The following is a 20,727-nucleotide window of genomic DNA, read 5'->3' as shown; positions in this document are numbered from 1 at the left end:
GCCTCTGTGACAGGATGAAGGCCATGAAGCGGAACAGTGACTGACTAATCCGGTGGACTGGTCCTCTCCACAGCGGAGGGTACAAGTCATGCCACACTACACAGCTCAGTGGGAGGTTATTTGTATTTACATTCAGGTATAACCTGATACAGAGCGTGCTTACAGTGCCAGATCATGTTTTATTATTAAGTGCTTTTAAAGGCACTAAACTCAGACTGAGGACACAAGTGGGTCAATATCTAATATTTGATTACATGTTACAGTAAGATGATTATTTTCATGATAGATATGTACATGTTTTATAGGTGGAATCCATATGTTTTACCTGAGATCATCCCTCATTTTTTGATAGCATTTACCATAAGAATTTTTAGAAATATCCATTAAATATATTTACATTCTGTTATTATTTCTCTTTGAAGGACCACTGTGTAGGATTTAGTGGCATCTAGCGGTGAGGTTTCAGACAGATCCCCCTAAATCTTTCAGGTAGTTTTCACTGCCAGTGGCAGAGTCCGCCATGTGAGGTTTAAATCCACGTTTCCTCAGTTTGTTTTTGCCAAAATGTAAAGACTTTGGAAGATTTCAGGTCAAAGTGGGACGGTACAACAAAGCCAGAATGATTCAAAATGTGTTCAGCCTTTGAAAAGAAACTTACATTTCAATTGTGCAAGCTTTTGGTGGGTGAGACCAGGTAGAAAAATACAACCATGGCACATGTCAACAAATGACTGGCTGATATCTACATGTCTATGTAGTTAAATGTCAGTACAGGTCATATGCAAACAAACATTCTGTGAAATATCTTGTTGAACTTCCATGTTTCATTGCTTCACCTGTTAGTCACTGTTAAACCTGTGCATGTAAAGTACAAACTGAGACACTTATCTACACATCCATGTGTCAAAATGTTAACGCATCCCTCTGAGAGTCTTACCGTAGTCTGTGTTCTCAGGCTCCCAACAGTTGGACGGCCAGAAATACGGTGCCTGACGGGAAAACCAAGTGAAAAGAATCAAAAGATGCTGATCAACCGGTGGATATTCAAAGGCCGCAATCTGCGAGCGGAAGCCGTTCAGGTAAACGTGGACTGAAAACTGGAGTGATGACGGTGACCTTTACGAGACAGTTGTTTTGCCTCTGAGACACAGCGGTGCGCATGATTGCTTTGCACCACGACGTGAGCAATCAAAATATTTTGTATCATCATTCATTCGGATTCAGAACAGCTGACTCCTGAAACTCTTCCTCAGTAAGAGGCATCCTGGGGCGTTGCAGAGGCGTGGGAGCACTGCAGCAACACAATAAAGCGAGAAGCGATGAAAGCTGCAAAATAAACAATGGGAAAGCAGAACAATAAAGCCAGCGGGCAAAGAACAGACGCTGATAGGACTGTTATTTGACAGAGCTCGCAGGGTTTTGAATCAAAGATTGAAAACCGTGTGTAGCTGTTAGAATAAGGGCAGATTTGCATGGTGTTAACTGTTTTGATTTCCTGTCTCTGTGTTTCCCTTTGCTGTGCACTTAATTGCCTTGCACCGGAAAATGAAATGCTAATGAATGGTGATTATCTTTATGAAGCTTTTCTGTTATGGGAAACAGCCCTCCTCCTCCTCCTCCTCTCCTCTTCTTCTCTTCCACTTCACTTTGGAGGAGGAGATCCAAGGTCAAAGCACGGTAATGTGCACTGCCGTCTGCTTTAATTAAACTGCTCCTCCAGCTCCGGTGGAGACTCGGCCCTCCAACAAGACGCAGTGAATGGGAAGAAGACGAAGCTACGCAGAGATCGTTGTCATCTCGCCGCGTGCCGCCGTGCCGTTCCCCACTGAGCAATGTGAAAACATTCTTTCCTATTTTTAATTAGGAAAGTCGGGATAAAACAGTCTGGCATAATTAATCTGTGACTTTAATGCCACGGTCTTATCTGAGAACAGTGAAGGAGGAGGAAAATGTCAGCATGCTTTTCTTTCCTTGTCGTCCCTTGATGAGACTCTAATTCTAGCCCACTACTCTACTACACTATGTCTCTCTGTGACGCTTTTGGTTGCCGCCTACTCAGCCCCAAACCTGCCTCCCTCCCTCGCTCGCTTGATGAATATTTTAACAGATCGCCATTCATTTTTAATTGGGTCACAGGATCCCAGCACAGCGCTGAAGAAGCTGTGGACAGCGGACGGGACCTTTTGTCATCAAGATCAAGATTGGTGTGTTGTAATTCCTCCACAGAACAAGCAATCTTCAACAGCTGATTGGGGTCTTTACGAAAGGGAGGGCCCCCACAATCAGATTAACCTCGCCAGACTCTTCAGTGTCTCTCACATTAATGCAGGATGGGATCGGTTTGAGCTTAGGTCTGTTACCAAGAGGCAATTTGCATTTAACATAGAAAAAAAAGGCTGTAATCCACTCATGATTAAGAGCAGTTATTAGATAATCTATTTTTTTAATATGATAAATATTCAAAAAGTCATATTTCACAAGAAATTTTTGATTTTAGCCATGTATCAAGCTCTTTTTATTGGCTAAAATATCCTCCACTCATTTCCCTCCATGATTCAATTTAAAAAAATGTCACACTATCTTTATAAAAGCTGCAAAGTGTTAAATAAGACCAAGAATCTACAGCCACATTAGTGACACGTTAGCAATGCTATAGGCTAAACGCTAACGTCTTGCGAACAGTGAAAATGCTAATATGCTGATGTTTAGCATAATGTTTGCCACGTTCGCCATCTTAGTTTAGCCTGTTAGCATGCTAATATTTGCAGCTATGGACCAAATCTTGTGGAAAATTTAAGATTATGACATTATGGTGATGCAAGGTGCAACATTTTGTGCCAATGCTTCCAGTAGATACAGAGACTGGATAAGTACAAACACTGAACTGCCGATGGAAAAATAAGGCTTTAGGCTTCATCCTGAAAATTTCACAGCAATCCATCTAATAGCTGTTGGACTGGCTGGATTGACTGACGTAAAGGAACATTTAAATAGCAGCTATAAGGATAGATTTTTAACATATTTGATTTACACAGCACGTCAGAGCCTCTTAAAACTGGGAGCAATTGTCAATATATCGACAGTCTGGATTACTGTTAACATGCCGCATGAACTATATAAAACTAATCCATCAGATGCCTCCTCAAACTCAATCTGCCGTCACCAAACGCAGCACTAGATGCTCCGCAGCTCTCTCAGCGACGGCCTCATGTGTGCAGTCATAATTAGAAGAGTGTTTACAAATCAATGCGTTGGGTTTCTTGGCAACTTGGCATTTGATATTCAGCTCAGTCTCTGGTGACAAAGGAACAATTAGTGAACAAGACGTTCCCGCTCACCTGAAAGCGGTAGAAAGTGCCGTCGTCTTTGAGTGAGAGGACGTGGTCTGAGATGGGGAAGAAGTACCCCTGAGCTGCGATGAGACTCCCGATGTGCATGGCCTCAGCTGTGAAAGGAGCAGAACGAGCAGAACAGATCACAGCGGGTTCCTCAGCACTTTACATGTTACCTGTGACGCTACATCTGCCCGGACGGAATCGACCGAGAGGCAGCGATATGAGGACAACCAAGTCAAAGACACTCATTTGGAGTCTTTATGTCATTAAAGGTCACACATTAGCTGTTCACCATGTGTTTATACAGTCTGTTGTTTGGAGTTCAGGCTGGATTTCGGCTGTAGCATCCAGCCCTGACGTAGTTTGACTGGAGATGAAACATGGATGACTCAGTGACTGACTCAGTGACCAGGCTGTGGGCTCCAGTACCAACAATAAACACTGCTCTCCCACCACCATGCCCCAGGTCAGGTCAACTAAACAACAAACAAAAGGCAAAAACTAGCCAGTATATTTCTGAAACTGTACTATTTTTTTTTATATTTTCCTGCTCATTCTGTGTACTGCAGCTGCCCCTATTAACTTATGAACACTTATTTTTCTGCTGGCTGTTTCTCCTGGAGGTAAAGTCTGCTCAGTGTTTTGGCACTCAATGTTTTTATTAATCAAATAAAATAGTTCAACAGCATATTTATTCTTCAACAGAGCGGAGAACTCACACATATCTGCACAAACAAACATATCGGGCTGAAAATAATGACTTGGTACTTGAGTTAATGACTAATAAAGTAATTAAAACAATAAAGGGACGTCAGCTGAGTGAAGGCGGTGAAGGGGGACCACGTCTTTTTGAGGTTGTCCAACGTGTCCTTCACAGTGAATATGGATCATCCCAGATGTCTCCAGATAGCATCTCCCCACCCAGCTCTTTTCCCAACGCTTGTTTGATGGCAATCAGTGCTAATCCCATCTCTTTTAAACGCAGCACTATTTCAGGAATATAAAACCAAAAGGTGTTTCCTAATTAAAGACCTGCAGATGACCTCTCTTAATAAACTGGGCTGCTGGTCGGCCTGTTTGAAGTAAGTTCCCAACATTAAGATAAGATTGATCAGCCACAGCTTCAGGGTACATGTGACCACCAAGTTAAGGACTATTAGAGCTTCTTTGGTTGTAGTATTTAAACAGTATTGCAGTATTTGTATGTCTTTTAGTGGAGAGAGCTCTGTTATCATGGGAGGCCGTCCTTACATTCAGCACAACACAGTCTGCGATCATTTCCAAACCTTACCTGGATCCTCGATGGACAGGTTCTTCATCAGCCACTGTACAATATCTGTACCTGAATGAGGACAGACAGAGAAATCACCGTTCAACAGTGTTTGGTCACGAGTAGAGACGTGTATGATTTAAAGAATATAAGAAGGGAGGAAACAAGAAAGGAGAGCGATATTTAGAGAGCTGACATTATTTTATGTGATGACAAGTGTCATCTCATCCGAGCCTCTCCTGTCTGAGTCCTGAGGGAGGCGGTGTTCGATCCTTCATCGTTCATTACGTTTGCTGGCCCTCGGCACTCGGCTGCAAACGTCTGAGCCGCTCTTCTGCACGTCCGTCGGCTGCTGCAGTAATTGTGTTTGTTGATACGCTCTGCTTATGGCATAGTGGGGTAATGCGTTTTCCATAAGAGCAAAGGCTGAGAAAAAAGAGGAATGTTAATAGCCTTGCTTTGTTTCCGTCGTTTGCCGGGGTGTGTCGAAGCTTCCCGCTGTGGCTCCAGTCTGTTAAAGTGATTTAGATTATCAATGGAGGCAGCCAGCAGGCGATTTACAGCCTTCAGCTTCTACCTGTCAGCCACAACTGGCTGATAATGTTTTTATTCCTCCATTTTAAATATTTATGAATGCTGGCGGAGCATGTTTTCCAGGTGATTCAAATCGGTTTCACACCTACACTCCCGGCTCTGCTGCGGCAGTCGGAGGTTTATTGCCTTGCTTAAGGGCACCTTGACAGTAGGAGGACAGCATTCACTTTCCACGCTCTCTTTTCCAAACACTTAATCATATGTTGTCCTCCCACTTTCCCTTCAGCTATTCAGCTATTCTCCAGCGATCCAGCGCTGAAGAAACAGAGAAGCAGCCCCGGCACATCACCGTTCACGGCCGTTACAACCGGGCTCACAAATCAATGCTGTAAGTTCACATCAATCCTGTGGGGACTGATGTTTCAAACATTTACACATAAAATGATGAAGTCACGCTTCTTTTTACAGGTCTAATATGTCCTATAATACTAATTATAACTCCCTGTAAACCCAGTAACTATGATCCTAGTATCCATTTATGACTGTAAACTTTATTCTCCATATCTGTCGAATTGTTTGACTGTACATGTTTTTGACTGGTTTGTGCATGTTTTGATGTGTGCATCAAAGGAACACTGTCTTTAGTTTTGTGGTAATTAGTACAGATTAGTCCCCTTGGAAATTATAGATCTGTAAAATAAAATGTTGACAGGAAGTGAATATCTAACAAAAGTAAATGACAGTACACAGTTGTAAAAATAAGTTAGGATGCGAATGTCCTAACCAGGAAATGGCAGCATTTGTCATGTGTGCAAAATACAAAGCCGCCCTGATAAATTAGTTAATCAGAAGGCAAGCGACATACGACGGACAGCTCTTACCTGTAACAACACTGGGGATTTTGGTCATGAAACTCTTGACAGTTCTGATGGGCACGCCCTCGGTCTCATCCTGGATGAGAGTGACAATGTCTTCAATCTGCAGAGGAAGACAGCGAAGAGGACAGAGACAGTTAAAACCTGCATCTGAGGCAAGCCGTACTTAAAGGACTGATGAAATGTGCTCTATTCAGCATATAAATAAACCATCACAACGTTAGGTTTAATCTGTCAGCTTCTACTCTGCATTTTACAGCTGCCGTCTGTCTCGTTTAGGGGGTGTGGATGGTTGAAACGGCGAGGCCATTGTGAGCAAATTCAAAGGAAGCGTGATCATATTATAAACATCTTTAGAGGGAGAAGATGCAGGATCAGAGGCTACCTGTTAGATTAGACATAGCTGGAGCACATACAGTACTTCAGTGCAAAATCTGATGGTTTACAAGAGCAGAACCTCCTGCAAAACTGCTACAGTGGACTGGAAAGGTCCATTTTCAGCGGCTCCTGCTGTATTTCCCAGTGTAACCAAACAACAAAGTGAAGTCAAATTTAAGTCCTGCTTTTCTTTGCCTGTCTTCTCAAATCCAACTTCTTCCCTCCATCACTGATTGCTCACTGGTTTAGCTTCAAGCCTTCACTCCAGCGTCCTGCCCCGGCATCTCGTTTACAAAGTAAACACAGGAGGGCGGAAAACGTGAGTCACATGAAATCATCTGAAATGAGCAGGAGAAGAAGTTCTGCTCGTGGCTTTGGCCTACAATCACAGCTGTTCACAGGATAAATGAAGCACATCGCCCACTTTGCACTGTAGTAATCAGATTAGATCACAAAAAAAAAAAAAAATCTGAACTGTTGTTTTGATTGCAGTGTTGACACGCCTGCTCTGCACAGCTGCTTTTTTCTTGCTGCATCACAGAGTGGGAAGTGAGAAGTTGGACGCTTCGAAGACGGCGAATGCAAAACTACCACACAACTCAGCAGCTATATATAAACTCTGGATTGAATCCTGAGCAGAGAGAGGTGCTACATATGCCTTTTTTTTTTTTTTTTTACACACACATTAAGGCGATCACATTATAGAAAAGACATATGCACGCACCCACAGCCCACTTCTAATTCTGAGAAAAGCACTTTCAACTTCCTGTGCTTCTTGTAGATTCAGGGTATATTACTGCCCTCATGCTGTGTGCAGTTGCTGATCCTTTTAGCTTTATAAGTGTATTTATATTGCATGAGCTAGCTGTCACTGGAGTACTTCCAGCAGGCACCCATGCTGGGTCAAAGCTGAGTACTTCCACAGCAGACTCACATAATGTACTGCGCCTTAAAGTATGAACCCTATACTCCACGAATCTAGGACCTCTTGAAATGAATACTGTGACATTTCCATGCAAAATAACATCGGTTTTGCTTTGCTGGTGTAATGTTTACGTCTATGAGTAACTCATGCATTACACATGTAATATTAGCATATCATCATATGTCCCGGAGTACGAAAAACATCTTGTTCTGCCTGATAATTTGACTAAAAACATGATTCTTTTACAGCAGAGGAACCTCAGGGAGGAGATGCAGAAGAGAGAATCTCAGCTGCTTCATTTCAACAAAAGGACAAAGGAGCATCAAATTAGTTCTGGCCTGCGTGTTTTCCTTAGCTCAGCGGCTTAAATATGTTGTTTTGTACACTAGCTCCCACAGCATGAGCATCTGTAGTTTCTTGAAAACATCACGACTGGTTGTCTGTTTATTGATAATCACAACGAAAACTACAACAAACCAGACGAGACCAACAATTATTTTCATTGTTGTCCCTGTTTGACAGTTCGCCATCAGCAGGCACTGATAACTGGACACGAAGGACTACGCACAGGCCAATAATAAAAGCAGACAATCAATATTTTTTTTTTTTCCTGTCTCCGTCACCTATTCCCTTTGAGATGATTTTTGTCTCTACATTAAAGGCCCAGTGTGTAGGATTTAGTGCCATCTAGTGGTGACGTCGTAGACTTTCCAAGCGTGCAGGAAAACCTATGGTGGCTATGAAACTCACGAAAAACACTAAGGCGCCCTCTAGAGGAAGAGTTTGGTTTGTCCTCTCTGGGCTCCTGTAGAAACATGGTGATGCAACATGGCGGACTCTGCGGAAGAGGACCTGCTCCCTCTATAGATTAAAAGCTCATTCTAAGGTGACAAAAACACACTGTTTCTTATTTTCAGGTGATTACACACTAAAGAAAACATACTTCTGAATATTAAATTCTATTTCTGATAATAAACTGCCAAAATCCAACTTATCTGCTTTCTTTCCACAATTAGCTTAGCTTAGCATAAAGATTGGAACCTAGTTTAATCACCACTTCTCATCTGTACATTTCTGTTTTTCGTAGTCAGTCAAGTTGTTTCCCCCTTCGACCTTTATCCCAAACTAACTGTCTCCCGGCTCTACATTCACACTTCTATTTAATGAACAGTTATGAGAGTGGTATCAATCTTTCTTGAAAGAAAGCGGATGAGTGCATCGCCCAAAAATACTGAGCTGTGACAGAGTGTGGGGCTGGTGGCAGAATGAACCTTCAGTGTTCTTTTCTCCAGCTAAGTGCATTGCTCGGGGACACAGTAACAACAAAATTTAAAGAAAAGCTCTAAAAGTACATCTCAAACACATCCCAAGAAGAGATGTTCCCGACCAGTCTGAAGATTCAAACTGACAAGCCTCCTGCTTTTACCTCCCTGGCCGTCAGACTGCTGCGACCCTCTTCCCCTCTCCTGCTGAAAGATACCGATCCTGGCCGTCTGCCACAAGCAGGGGCAGAGGCAGCTTCGGGCAACACGTCAGAATCAATAGAATAATACGACTCTAACAAGACCTTGATGGTGTGTGGAGACAGCTGGTCAAATAACTTTAATGGCTTCCGCTGTCATGAACCATTCGCTCCCGCCCCACCAATCAGAACGGGGGTTCACGGCAGGTTTACTGCACTTTACAAAAGCCGTCGACTACAGAATTTTAGGGAAAGATGAGGATCCCCTCCTGATGACAAAAGACACAAAATGCTATTATTTCTAATCTTTTAGTGTTTCTGCTTTGAGTGCAGCCCAGTGGGAGCAGATTTCATCATATTGCGAGCCACTCTATTTTACCCCCCGTGGGGCAGTGGGCTGCCTGATTACAGTGTTTTCACTGCACGCCTAGCACGTATCAGCTAGGGGGGCTGGAAGGCAGCCTGGCAGACAGGTGGGTTATGTGGTGATGAGGGCTGTGCTGTTGATTGTGGTTTAATGATCCCCCTGGGCAACAGGATGGTCTTCCATTTGTACTCAACAGCGGTGTGGATGCCATCGCCTCCATCCCTCAGTAATCGGTTTATTCTTTGAGTGGGTATCATAGTTACTGCGGCGTTATACAGAACTGAAAGGAGCATCTGATGGATAGTGAAGTGCAGGGAGGCAAAGACGAGCGCGGTATACTTCTAAACTGACATTAGGGCGAGGAAAAGCTTCATCTACAGGAACAAAAGTACAAGTATCACAATGCTAAAATATTAATTCCAAATATCAGCAAAGTGTATTTAAGATTTTAAAGTAAAAGTACTCATTTTTGCAGAATAAACCCTTTCAGAGTGTTATATTTTCATATATTGGATTATTATTAATGATGCATTCACATGTAAGTAACATATGAATGCTTTACCTGATCGAGGTGGAGCTAATTTTAAAATGTGCAGTACTTATTTTCAATGTAGAACAGTAAAACCACAGAATAGAAAGTTAGGTCAAGTAAACTAACTCAAAACTGTATGCAAGTTTTGCAGTACTTGACTAAATTTACTGCGTTTTAGCTCCAGATTTCACACGGCTGAACAGATGTTCTCTCAGCCCTTTTTTTTTTGATGCTTCTGTACATGTCCAGGGGCTTTCAATTGTTGTTGGCTGGGTACAACTGAGCATTTATTAAACATGTTGCTGTCACTCCTGTGCAATGACAGAAAAGTAAGTTACACAAGAGTTATTCAGAGTACAGGTGGCCTAGGGCATCCTGAGTCGGCCACGTCGACCCATGGGGAGCAGCCACAATAACTCTCAGCTGGATCCACAACCCGGCATGCACATACATGCAGAGCAGGCCAACAAAAGTACCCTCATTTACAACCTCTGCTTTTGAATTTCTGACCCTGAAACTAGCTGCAATTAGCCTTTCTTGCCACAAAGGGAAATCTGTGGGAAAGAGGAGCGACATGGCCATCGCTGTGGCTATAATGAAGCAGGTGTACGTCCTGCTGGGAGAGAAAATGTCAGCCGTGGCCCTGAGGGGCGGGGATGTCTGCGCAGAGATACCTGGGTAACACATTCTGAGGCAAAGGACAGAAAATGACCTCCTCTGAACCATGTAGCTCCAAATCTTCCCCACGGTGACACTTTAACATGCTGCCAGATCGATAGCAGGCTGGCTGAGGGCCAGCCGGAGAACAAGCAAACAGCTGACTGGCATTCAGGCCAACGATCCGAGGGCTGAATATGCAGTTTATTTGACCACAGCTCTGACTGTAAGACAGTTTAACCAGCTTAGAGATCAGAGCCTTTAGAAATGAATTATTATCAAACACAGCGCTGCTCAAACCTAATTTAATTATGATGCCTTCGCTGATTTTTGAGCATCGAAAATTGAACAATGTCACCGAGAGCAGCAGCCTGACACACATGACACATGAATGCATGAAAACTCCAGCAGGTCTATTATGTTTCATCCATGGCAACAGCATCAGTCAGCTGTCAGACCCTAAGAAAGGTAAAAGAAGCGTGGTTTAAAATTGGATGTGTAATTCAAATGCTGATGGTCATATCTTAGAAATCCCAGAGAGCGAGTTCAAATGTACCTGAGAAGAATATCATACAACTCTACGTATTGATTAATTTAGATGTCTGGGAAGGCGAAGTATGTGATCAGAGTAGTCACAAGAGACCGTTCCCTGATTTGGCTCCTTCCAGAGCCCCTTCAGTACATCTGCATTTTACCTCCACAAGATCCTTCATAATCAAGTGCTGAGACACCACACTGATTGCAACACGTTCCTGCGCGCGTTAAGTGGCACTCGCACACGGACAAGAAACACTCGGACAGAAAGTCAAGTGACAACACAAGGAAAAGGGGGCGGGAGGTTGTGTGCAACAACTTGCTGATAGCCGAATGTCACGCGCATATTAAAAAGTACTTAAAATATGCAGTGTTAAGTCAGACTGCAGAACGCTGAGAAATGTCTTCGGGGTTGTATGAGTAATGAAATGTATTAAACATAAAGCAACATACGAGGCTGCACTCTGGCTTTAGCGGGAATGCTGCAGTAAACAACACTGCTGTTGAAGCTTTGGGGGGAAGCCGCTGTCAAAATGTGAGCTCACACAGATTACACTTGATAGGATTTGTAGAAAAAGAATGTACCTGCAAAATAATGGCATTATGCTTTAAATTGCTTTCTGAGGCGGCAGTGGCGGCGGCGGCGGCGGCGGCGGCGCAGAGAGATGAGTGGCTGATCCCAGTTCAAGTCCACTGATGGAGGCAACTGTCACCTCTGTGGGTGTTCTGCTGTAAAATAACCTCTGACCATAAAGCAAAGTGAAGTTTTACCTATGGCAATCAAACATGTATTATGTTATCACTCGTAACAACTTACCATAAAGATGCAACAAAAGCCCCTGTTTATGAATTAAGTTTACCAGATTGCATCTAAATACTGTGAGTGGTAAAAGAAGCCAAACGATTAAATTACAGGAACTTCTGGGCTTAAACAGATTCAGAGAAACTCAATCTGCATTTTAGGTTCCCTCACAAATAGCTGGGATCAAATTTCTGTTTCTGTGCTTTCATTGTTCACGTGGTGTGTTCGCTGCCGCCAGTTAACATGAACGCACGAGCCAAGAGTCGTGCCACATGCCCAATTGTTCTGTGAGAGGATGCGGTTGAATTAATCCTGAAATTACCGCTCGCTGTGAGGATGGACGTAATGAGGTCCAAGCTCGTCTCAGCAGCGCTGATCACTGTTAGACGCAACAGAAACCACCACCATATGAAATTTGATGATGTTTTCCCTCAGTTTTGGCTCAGTGTTCGCTGGTGTTTCAGCTCTAGTCAAGCACAAAAATAAACAGTATTTTAGCCCTAGTTTGGTTCAGGATTCACGGGTGCTTTTGCCTTTGTCCCGCTCAGAAATCACTGGTGTTTAAGGTCTAGATTGGTTCAATATTCACTGCTGTTTTAACTCTAGTCAAGTACAAAAATAAGCAGCATTTATGCCTTCGATTAGTCCAATATTCAATAGCAAGTTAGCCTTTGTCAAGTACAAAATTGAGCAGCGTTATACCTCTGGTTTGGTTCAATGGCCACAGGTGTGTTAACCTTTGTCCAGCAAAAAAATCACTAGCATTTAAGCTCTAGTCAATTACAAAAATAAGCAGCATTTAAGTCTTAATTTGGTTCAAAATTCAATAGTGAGTTAGCCTTTGTCAAGTACAAAAATCACTAGTATTTTAGCTCCAGTTTGGTTCAATATTCACTGGTGTTTTAGCCTTAGTTTTGTCTGAGCATCACTGGTGTTTCTGCCCTGGTTTGGTTTCAGTATTCATTGGTATTTTTGCCTTTGTCCAGTACAAAAATCATTAGTGTTTTAGACCTGTTTGGTTCAACACTCTGTGGTGTGTTAGCCTGGTCCTGGTCCTGGTCCTGGTCCTGGTCCTGGTCCAGTATGTGTTGCTGCAGCAGTGATACAGTGAGGGAGCAGAAGCAACATGTCTCTGTTGCATACCAGGCTCTGTATGTTCAGACACAGCAGCCGTGTGAGTGGAATACGCGTACGTAGGTGTATGTTTACGTGTCATCTCAGGTAAACTGCTCCTTCAGACACAAGGCTTTCCTTTCAGGAGGGCACCTTTCCTCCCCTGCAGAGCCTGAATCCCACAGCTGCTGCTCGGAGATCTCTGCACCGCTGCAGAGATCACATGACTCGCTGTAGAGGGATCACGATCAAGTTGAGTTTTAAGGATTAGACTTCCGGGGGTCATTCCAGGGATAAGTCCTCTTTTTTCATTTCATTACATCCCTCCGTGGTGTATTTTGCTATATTTTATATTGCAATGCCCGACTGTAGCATCGTAATCTTTTATTTACATGGTGAATCCTCTGAGAATAAAAGCTCGTCTGGTTTCTCTCAGAATTACATTTTCAGCAACAGGATCATGACACGTTATAAAAAGTTTTCATTAGATATTCCAAGGACTCATGAATGTATATTAAAAGCACATTATGAGCCTACTGTTATTATTATAGCCCCAGTGTAATATATGATCTTATAACAATCCAGCTATTTTTATAGAATTATTACTAGACTCCCATTGCTTTGTAGGGAATAAGACAGTATATCTTAAGTACCTTGTCAATAAATACTGCATGATCCCATATAGTTGTAATATCTTCCAATAAACTTTGAGAGGGGATCTTAGATAAGTCGAGATTCCCAAAAGCCTCTTAAGCGCACATTGTCAATAAATCAGTGAACGAAGATGATCTTGGTGGTTTTCATCCCTGAAGCTCTGGACTAAATTCTCAGGCATTAATGAGCATCGATATGTATTAAGAGATGATTTTTGCGTTACCCCACTTGCTGTGCGGCACTAAAATATGAAATCATAAAGCAGTCAAACATAGAAACAAGTCATTGTGGGGCGTAAGCGTGATGAGAAGCAGGAGTATTATTGGAAAACAAAAACAAACAGCCCTGCGCTCAATTGAAGATTATTATGGACTCAACCACTTACGCTGTCTGTTTTCACTGCAGGCTTTCAAGAGTGTTTACTGCAAGTGATTTACACACCGATTTGCACAATAGATGTCTTTTCATACAGCTTCCCAGCAACAACTTATAAGCAGTTAATGAGGACACACACACACAAGTTATAAGTTGGTAATTTCTTGGTCAAACTTTGGGGAGTGACTGCCTGTCAATGTATTTCATGCTGAGAAATAACACTGAAAGAGCATCGACTGATGGTAAATGCACTTAAGATGCACAACAGGGAACAACACAAGTATTATAAGTGTTAAGACTAAGTTCAGATTAACGCTGTAAATTATTCTTAATTATCTGCATGTCATTTTCATCCATTAGCCTCCAATCAACCTTACAGCAACTCAGCATCTCAAGATAGTCCAACAAGTTTGTGAGCTGCATCATCTCTTTCTCAAAGAATAATTAGATGTGGAGGTTAGATAATACCACCAGCTGCCCTTTACGGTGGTTCAACATCCTCTGGCGCTGTAGACCTGGTTTAATGTATTCACTCGACTGGAAATCATTTTGAGACGGTTCGACTGACAAACCAAGCGTTTAATGCCAGAATCAGACTACACAATGCTTTTGTCTTTGATGATGGTCACCATGTCAGATTTAACCATCACAGTGCCACCAAGGCTGCATGTATGACCCCAACCAACCACGACAATCATGGGGGACAGAGGCGCTGTGTGTGGTGCTGGTGTAAGAGTGACTGTGGATGTGCTCCTGGGTGTCACAGGGAGGTTCATGTCCCACCTGACAGCAGCAGCCTCAGCATCCCTCCTCCTCTTTGCCATGTTTACCTGACTGCGCCCTGGAGACAGTAGACGTGTCAATCCCAAAAAATGCTGACATGCTTGTCTTCTTGTCGGGGTGTCGTGGGGCATCCCAGATGTTACACGACAGGTCGTTTAGCATGTCAGACTACACGGGTGTAGACAACTAACTGTGATTCATAGTTGGCGACGAAGCTGGTGATTCGTCGGCTACAGCAACTGGAAGCATGGCAGAGCCTTGGGCATCATCAGCGTGTCGACAGTGTTTGTGTAATTACTCTCACTGCCAGAGGGGGGAGATAGAGGTGCCACACTGCAGATTTAAGACAGCAAGCTGAGTCTAAATCATTGCTCTGTAATTTTCCTCCTGCGCATACAGAAATCACTTTCTAATGCAATTTCTATAAAATATCCCTGTACAGCTGCAACTGCATGAGGCTTGATTTGGCACGCTCAGGCTGCCTGGGATCTCTTCACAGTCAGTACTGACAGGAGATTAATTACAGCAACCAACAGCTCCTTCAGTATACATGCTGTGTACATATGTGAGAACTGTCCGAAGAAGACCGAAACGTCAGCCATTAATCATTTAGGTGCAAAACTGCAGTCAACTACAACAGCAGACAATTGAGTTATTCAACCACTACAACAATATAGCAAACAACCATTAAACAGTGAGTTAAATGCATCATTATAGGTAGTTATTCCTCATAATAACGTTAGTTCAGGGTGCACTGCAGGGCATAATTGGCAAGTGTAAATATTATGTTGTTTTGCAATAATCTACCTCCTGTGTTTCTGTGTATGTATCACTTCCACGATCTACATATTCTCAATGAACTGTTTGCTGTCTAAGGAAATATATCATTTGCACAAGTTCTCAGGAACATGAAGAGGCTAACTATGATATGTCGACCTTTTGTTGAAGTGCGTGATGATGAGGTTCTGATAATGAATCTTCCCTGTGATGGAAATTGTTTAATAAAGTCTGGGCACGCACAGATCACGGACATGCGCCTCCATGAGACTGCTGCATTAAGGGGACTCGGGTAATTCTACACCCACCCATATCTCATGCAGGATATTAACATTTTTCTTGATTCAGGGAGAGGATTACCACACCATGCTGGCAAAGGTCAACTCCATTTCATTGAAATTATTAAATATAGTGACTTTGATCATAAATGTATGTGTGTGTTTGTGTGTATGAACCTTTTCACACCACGTCTCACGCACCAAATGAACTGCCATTCATAATGTAATGACTGCGGAGACGGTGAAGCCGTCTGCCTGCAGAGTGCACGGGTCTGTGTCTGAAGGTCAGATACGATAGATTTGTGACAGTGATGATGAGTCTCACTGGTTTCAGCCCAGTGCATCTGGCAGCAGGGTGATGTGACTGTTAATGGAAGTGTAATGACAACAGGATGGCTTTTCCACAGTTGACTGCCGCTGCGTCTCTGCCTGACAGTCGATACCATCCCTGAACAATTTGTAAAGCCAGTCAGGATTCTGGACCACAAAATGAAAAAGGTTTGTGCATCTGAAGCAAATTATGTTGCTTCTCCTACAACCAATAACCAATGAGAGTTAATCTAGAATCATACCTCAGTGGTTCAGTGCACTTCAAAAGTACTCACCCATGGCTGCTGCTCATATTCAACACACGTGGCTGCATCAAAAAGCATTGCAGATAAATGAATCAATACTAATATATGGTGAGAATCAATTCTAGATCTCTTATCCTCATGCCTATCACATGAACTTATAGGAGAAAGAAGCAGTGCAAAGACTGTAAAACATAACTGGACCAAAAAGGGTGTTAGAAGAGCCACTTTTGATGTGGCTGCAGGAGGAGAAGGAGATTACAGCCTCAGCCTCCCTTGGTGTGACTAACACCTTCGGGATGTGACACCGACTGCAGTGAGGACAAGGTGCCCCGGGCGACAGCGGTGCAGCACGCCGTCTACCTGACTGCAGCAGAACCCGAAAGATTATCTGGATTTAGGCATGAAAGGCCATGCTTTTTTACTGCCTGCTTCCATCTGTTCTGCCTCAGCAAAGAATATAAAATGAGTAAAGAAAGGCTGGAAAAGAGAAAAGAGGGGGGGACAAGCAGTGGGACAAAGTCATCTGCTTCTTGGGAAAAGTAGAAAAGCTCCCTTCATGCTGATCCTTTTCTAAGAAAGAGAAAGAAGTTGAATATTATAGTATAAAACCCTTCAGCTCATATACCAAAGAGGTGTTTTGGCTGATTAAACTTCTTTTGAAGGTGTGGTTACACCTGATTTTACTGTTACGAGGAGGTGAATTGAATCCATCCAGTTTGACAGAAGAGTGTGATTAAGTCATGAACAAAATACTGTCTGCTTACGTTCTTCTTTATATAAATGTCTGGCAAAATAAACACAAGCAGCAGAATGCATATGAGGAATCCGGTCCGATCAGGCCTGCGTGGGCATGTGCAAGACCGACTGACTTTTCATTTCTGGAGTTGGGTTGAAATGGTGTAAATCCCACTTTTTTGCACTGAAAAAAACCCAGTTCAAACAGTTGAAATCGCTGTATATAAGCGTCGAGGTATATTTTTAGCCAGGAGAGCTTTAAAAGACCTTTCTTGGTTGTTTGTGTGCTGAAAATAGTTCCCATCTCGTCGTTGGGAGATGGGTGCTGCAGGACTGCTGTTCTGTTGATTGCCCTTGTCTCCTGAAGGACATGGCCAATCACCAGCTGGAGTGCACGTGAACAAAACAGGTGATGTTTTGTGGTTATTTTGTTCAACCCCATTTTGTTCCTCTGACACGGAGGCTTCCTCCTAGCTCTCTGTAAACATTAATTTCATATCGGATGAAATGTAATGTAATTACAATCTTCATAAATCAGCTTCTTCACATATTCTCTCACTTGTGTTTCTAGTTAAATGTCAGCCTTTTCCGTGAGTGACCAATGCAGCCTGTATTTTTCATGCCTTATCAAGGGTCAGCTGTTACTGACACAAATCAAAAATCATTCAAGCAAAGAGAACATTTGTTCTTGATGAAACAGCCCCATGGCACCTTGAATATGCTTACTGTCAAACAACATTAAAGCTCTACCCCACAGGTAGAGAGGAATTTTGCAGCCAAGCACAAGATCGCCTAGGATTGTTGAAAACTACTGTTTTACTGAAAACTTTTCAAACTTCCACTGAAATATGCTGAGCTGTAGGGCAAGGACAAGTATTCACTCGCAAACGGGAGATGAACTTGCAGATCCTTCAGGGCCTTCACATGTTCATGCATGGGTCACAGTTAGCAAGGTCGCTAGCGCTCCGAGTTGTTTTTCCCCAAAATAAAATACAATCCTGAGAAAAAGGTTACAGGAAAATAAACAGCACAGGAGCTCAGGGAGCACTGAGCTAGCATGTTCCTGCCTGGCGAGCGCGTTAGCAGTTAGCTCACCAGCTAACCGCTTGAAAAGTGTTAATCATGAAGTGCACATCAGCTGAGCACTAAAGCCTGTATGGGTTACATTTGAAACTTGCAAATATTATACTATGCTGTACATGTGGGGGGCAGAATAGGATTATTAAAGCTACCACACTGTACAAATACACCATATCATTAGCATCTCTGACTCCACACCAGCTACGCCAACCTAGGCCAACTTCTTTAGCGGCTAAGACAAAGAGAAAGTGATGAATTCCTGAGGCAGAAATGTTAAGAGGTTAAAATTCTCCTAAAAAGTTGGTGATTGAGCTTCCTGTCTGGCAGGGAGCCGACCGGCCCCAGACAGCAGAGTGTGAACTGAGGCCAAACACTCCCTGGGCAATAATCAATCCAGACAAGTTTTCATTGCTCCAGCGAGGGACACCGACAGAGCTGACCTCACGCCTCAGAGCCAGACACATCCATACCTGGCAGAGAGTGAGTAATCATCTCAGGGGGAGGTCAATTATTTTATTCCTCCTGTTCACCCATGGGAGTCCGGTCTGCCGACAGCAAATTATGTCATTACTTTGACATGAAAAAACTATCCCACATTTCCCTCATGAAACTTATAATACAGATAAGAATTATCATACAAACGCAGATCAATTGCTTTATATTAAAACAGGAGAATAAAACAGCAAAAAAGTGCTAAAAAACAAGGACATCCATGAATATATACACATAAACACAGACACACATAAATACCGAAGCAGCAAAAAGTGCTTCTAACCAAAGACAGCCATGCAGAAATGCACAAATACAGTGCCCCCATTCAAGAACATGCTCGACTGAGAAGGACTATCATCATTATCATTATCCTCACCACCATCATCTTCATCATCATCATCATCACGGCTGACAGGGACATCCCAGAGATGAAAAATGATCTTACGGGTTTCTTACAGGATCAGCTGTCCTCTTTGTTGAAATAAAATCAAACAAAACAACACAGCCGGTGTCACAGACCCAATGCTCCTTAAGCACCAGCAGCCTGAGGCAAATCAAATTGGCGACTGCCATTAAAACTTTCCTTCGGGGAGTTTGAGCTGCGTGTGAAAAGTGCATTTACAAAGAGAAACTTTAATCACTTTAAATAAAAATTATTCAAATAAAGGCAGCAAGGGAAAAAGCACTTGGCATTTCCTTTCATAGACGAGACCGTGCCCATTTCAGCTTCATTCTTGGTTTGTCAGAGAAATCCATTAGCCTACAATTTACTGCTCTCCTGCTGCACTGTCAGAGTGAATAGGGACGGGTACGTGGGTGTCTCTGGAACGGCACTCATTAAAATCTTTTCATCTTACCTAACACTTCAAGGATTCAACATGAAATAGCACTGATAGAAGAATGTCAGGACTCTTTCCAAAGCTTTTTGGGATCTCATTAAAGCTTTGAAGTCTGTCAGAACAACATTATCTCTTGGAGATGCAGGCGTTTTGACAATGGAAGCTCCAATAGTGTATCTTGCGTTCTAGTGACAGTCTACCTCAAGACCATGTTGTCAGAAAATGTTCTGTACTACATACCGCCATGTGATTCTTAGCTTCTGGCATTAAATCTAATCCAAATAACATTTTAACTGTGCTATCAGTGTGGCTATAAGAACGGTAATGCCGGTCATCAGTACACCACTTTGGTTCAGACTGAAATATCTCAACAACTACTGGACGGACTGCCATGAAATTTGATACAGATATTCATGGACTCAAGAGGACAAATCCTAATGATTTTCCTGCACCAGCAGGATGACATCTGTAGTGTGGAGTGAAATGGTTCAAGAACTATAACTATCTACATCTACATCCATCCAATTAGTGCTTGGTGCTGATTAGCAAGTGCTAGTCTGCTAAAACGTTAAAACCTATCATTGTGTGCATATTTATGTTAGCATTTAGCCCAAAGGGCCTCTGTGCCGAAGTACAGTCTCATACGACTCTTGTTAAACACTGAACAACTGTGGCTGCATACAGTAATATGATGACTCCTCTGTCATTTAATTTGAAATTGCTAATTGGAATTAATATTAATGTCGGACTGCCTGTAGCAATGGTAGTTTAAGGTAGGAAGAGATGTGTGGGCGCTGGGAATGGATCTGTAGTTATTTCTGCAGACAGAGCAGAAGAGCTGTTAAAGTGCCAAAAGATTCCTCACGGAGAGGAAGAATTAGGCTTAATGCCCAAACTTTGGTTGATAAAGAAAACAATAAGACATAATTACCATACATACCCACACATGTGCAGATAAAACAAGCCAGCTAAAACACAAGGTTCTCCTTCTTTAAAGAAAAACAACCTCTCCGAATTACGCAACAGTTTTAACACACACACGCAAACCCACACGTTTGCTCTTATTTTCCTCTCTCTCGACAACAACAACAACGATGTCAGATCTGGCCGACACAAGAACACACAACACACAGCTAAAACCTTGTGTTTTGTTTGGACAAAATCAGAATTAAATCACACACGTACACACAAGACTAAAGAGCTCAGAACACGCACTGAATGATCTGTTCACGTTCCCACTGATCCATGGGTGGCAGAGCAGTCAGGGACAGACGACTGGACTCTGTCCCATCGGATGCGGTGCAGATTGGGCATGATCGGAGCTGATTTGCAAGGATTAAACATGGGCGTCAATG

At 42.8% G+C, this 20,727-nt stretch overlaps 1 protein-coding gene across 1 annotated transcript in view; it reads right to left on the bottom strand.

Annotated features, from left to right (window-relative positions):
- Nucleotides 1-20,727, bottom strand: part of rgs6 (regulator of G protein signaling 6) — a 74,751-nt gene that overhangs the window by 13,446 nt on the left and 40,578 nt on the right. The window contains exons 3-6 of the mRNA XM_076756875.1: nt 6,021-6,117; nt 4,627-4,677; nt 3,339-3,445; nt 938-989 (exon numbers count right to left, since the gene is read on the bottom strand). Coding sequence (XP_076612990.1) covers nt 938-989; nt 3,339-3,445; nt 4,627-4,677; nt 6,021-6,117 — 307 coding nt within the window. The remainder of the gene's footprint in view (nt 1-937; nt 990-3,338; nt 3,446-4,626; nt 4,678-6,020; nt 6,118-20,727) is intronic.

The sequence above is a fragment of the Chaetodon auriga genome, chromosome 18 (assembly GCF_051107435.1).
Source record: "Chaetodon auriga isolate fChaAug3 chromosome 18, fChaAug3.hap1, whole genome shotgun sequence".
Lineage (NCBI taxonomy): Eukaryota > Metazoa > Chordata > Actinopteri > Chaetodontiformes > Chaetodontidae > Chaetodon > Chaetodon auriga.
The sequence above is the reverse complement of the archived record's forward strand: the minus strand, read 5'-3'. Positions and strand labels throughout refer to the sequence as shown.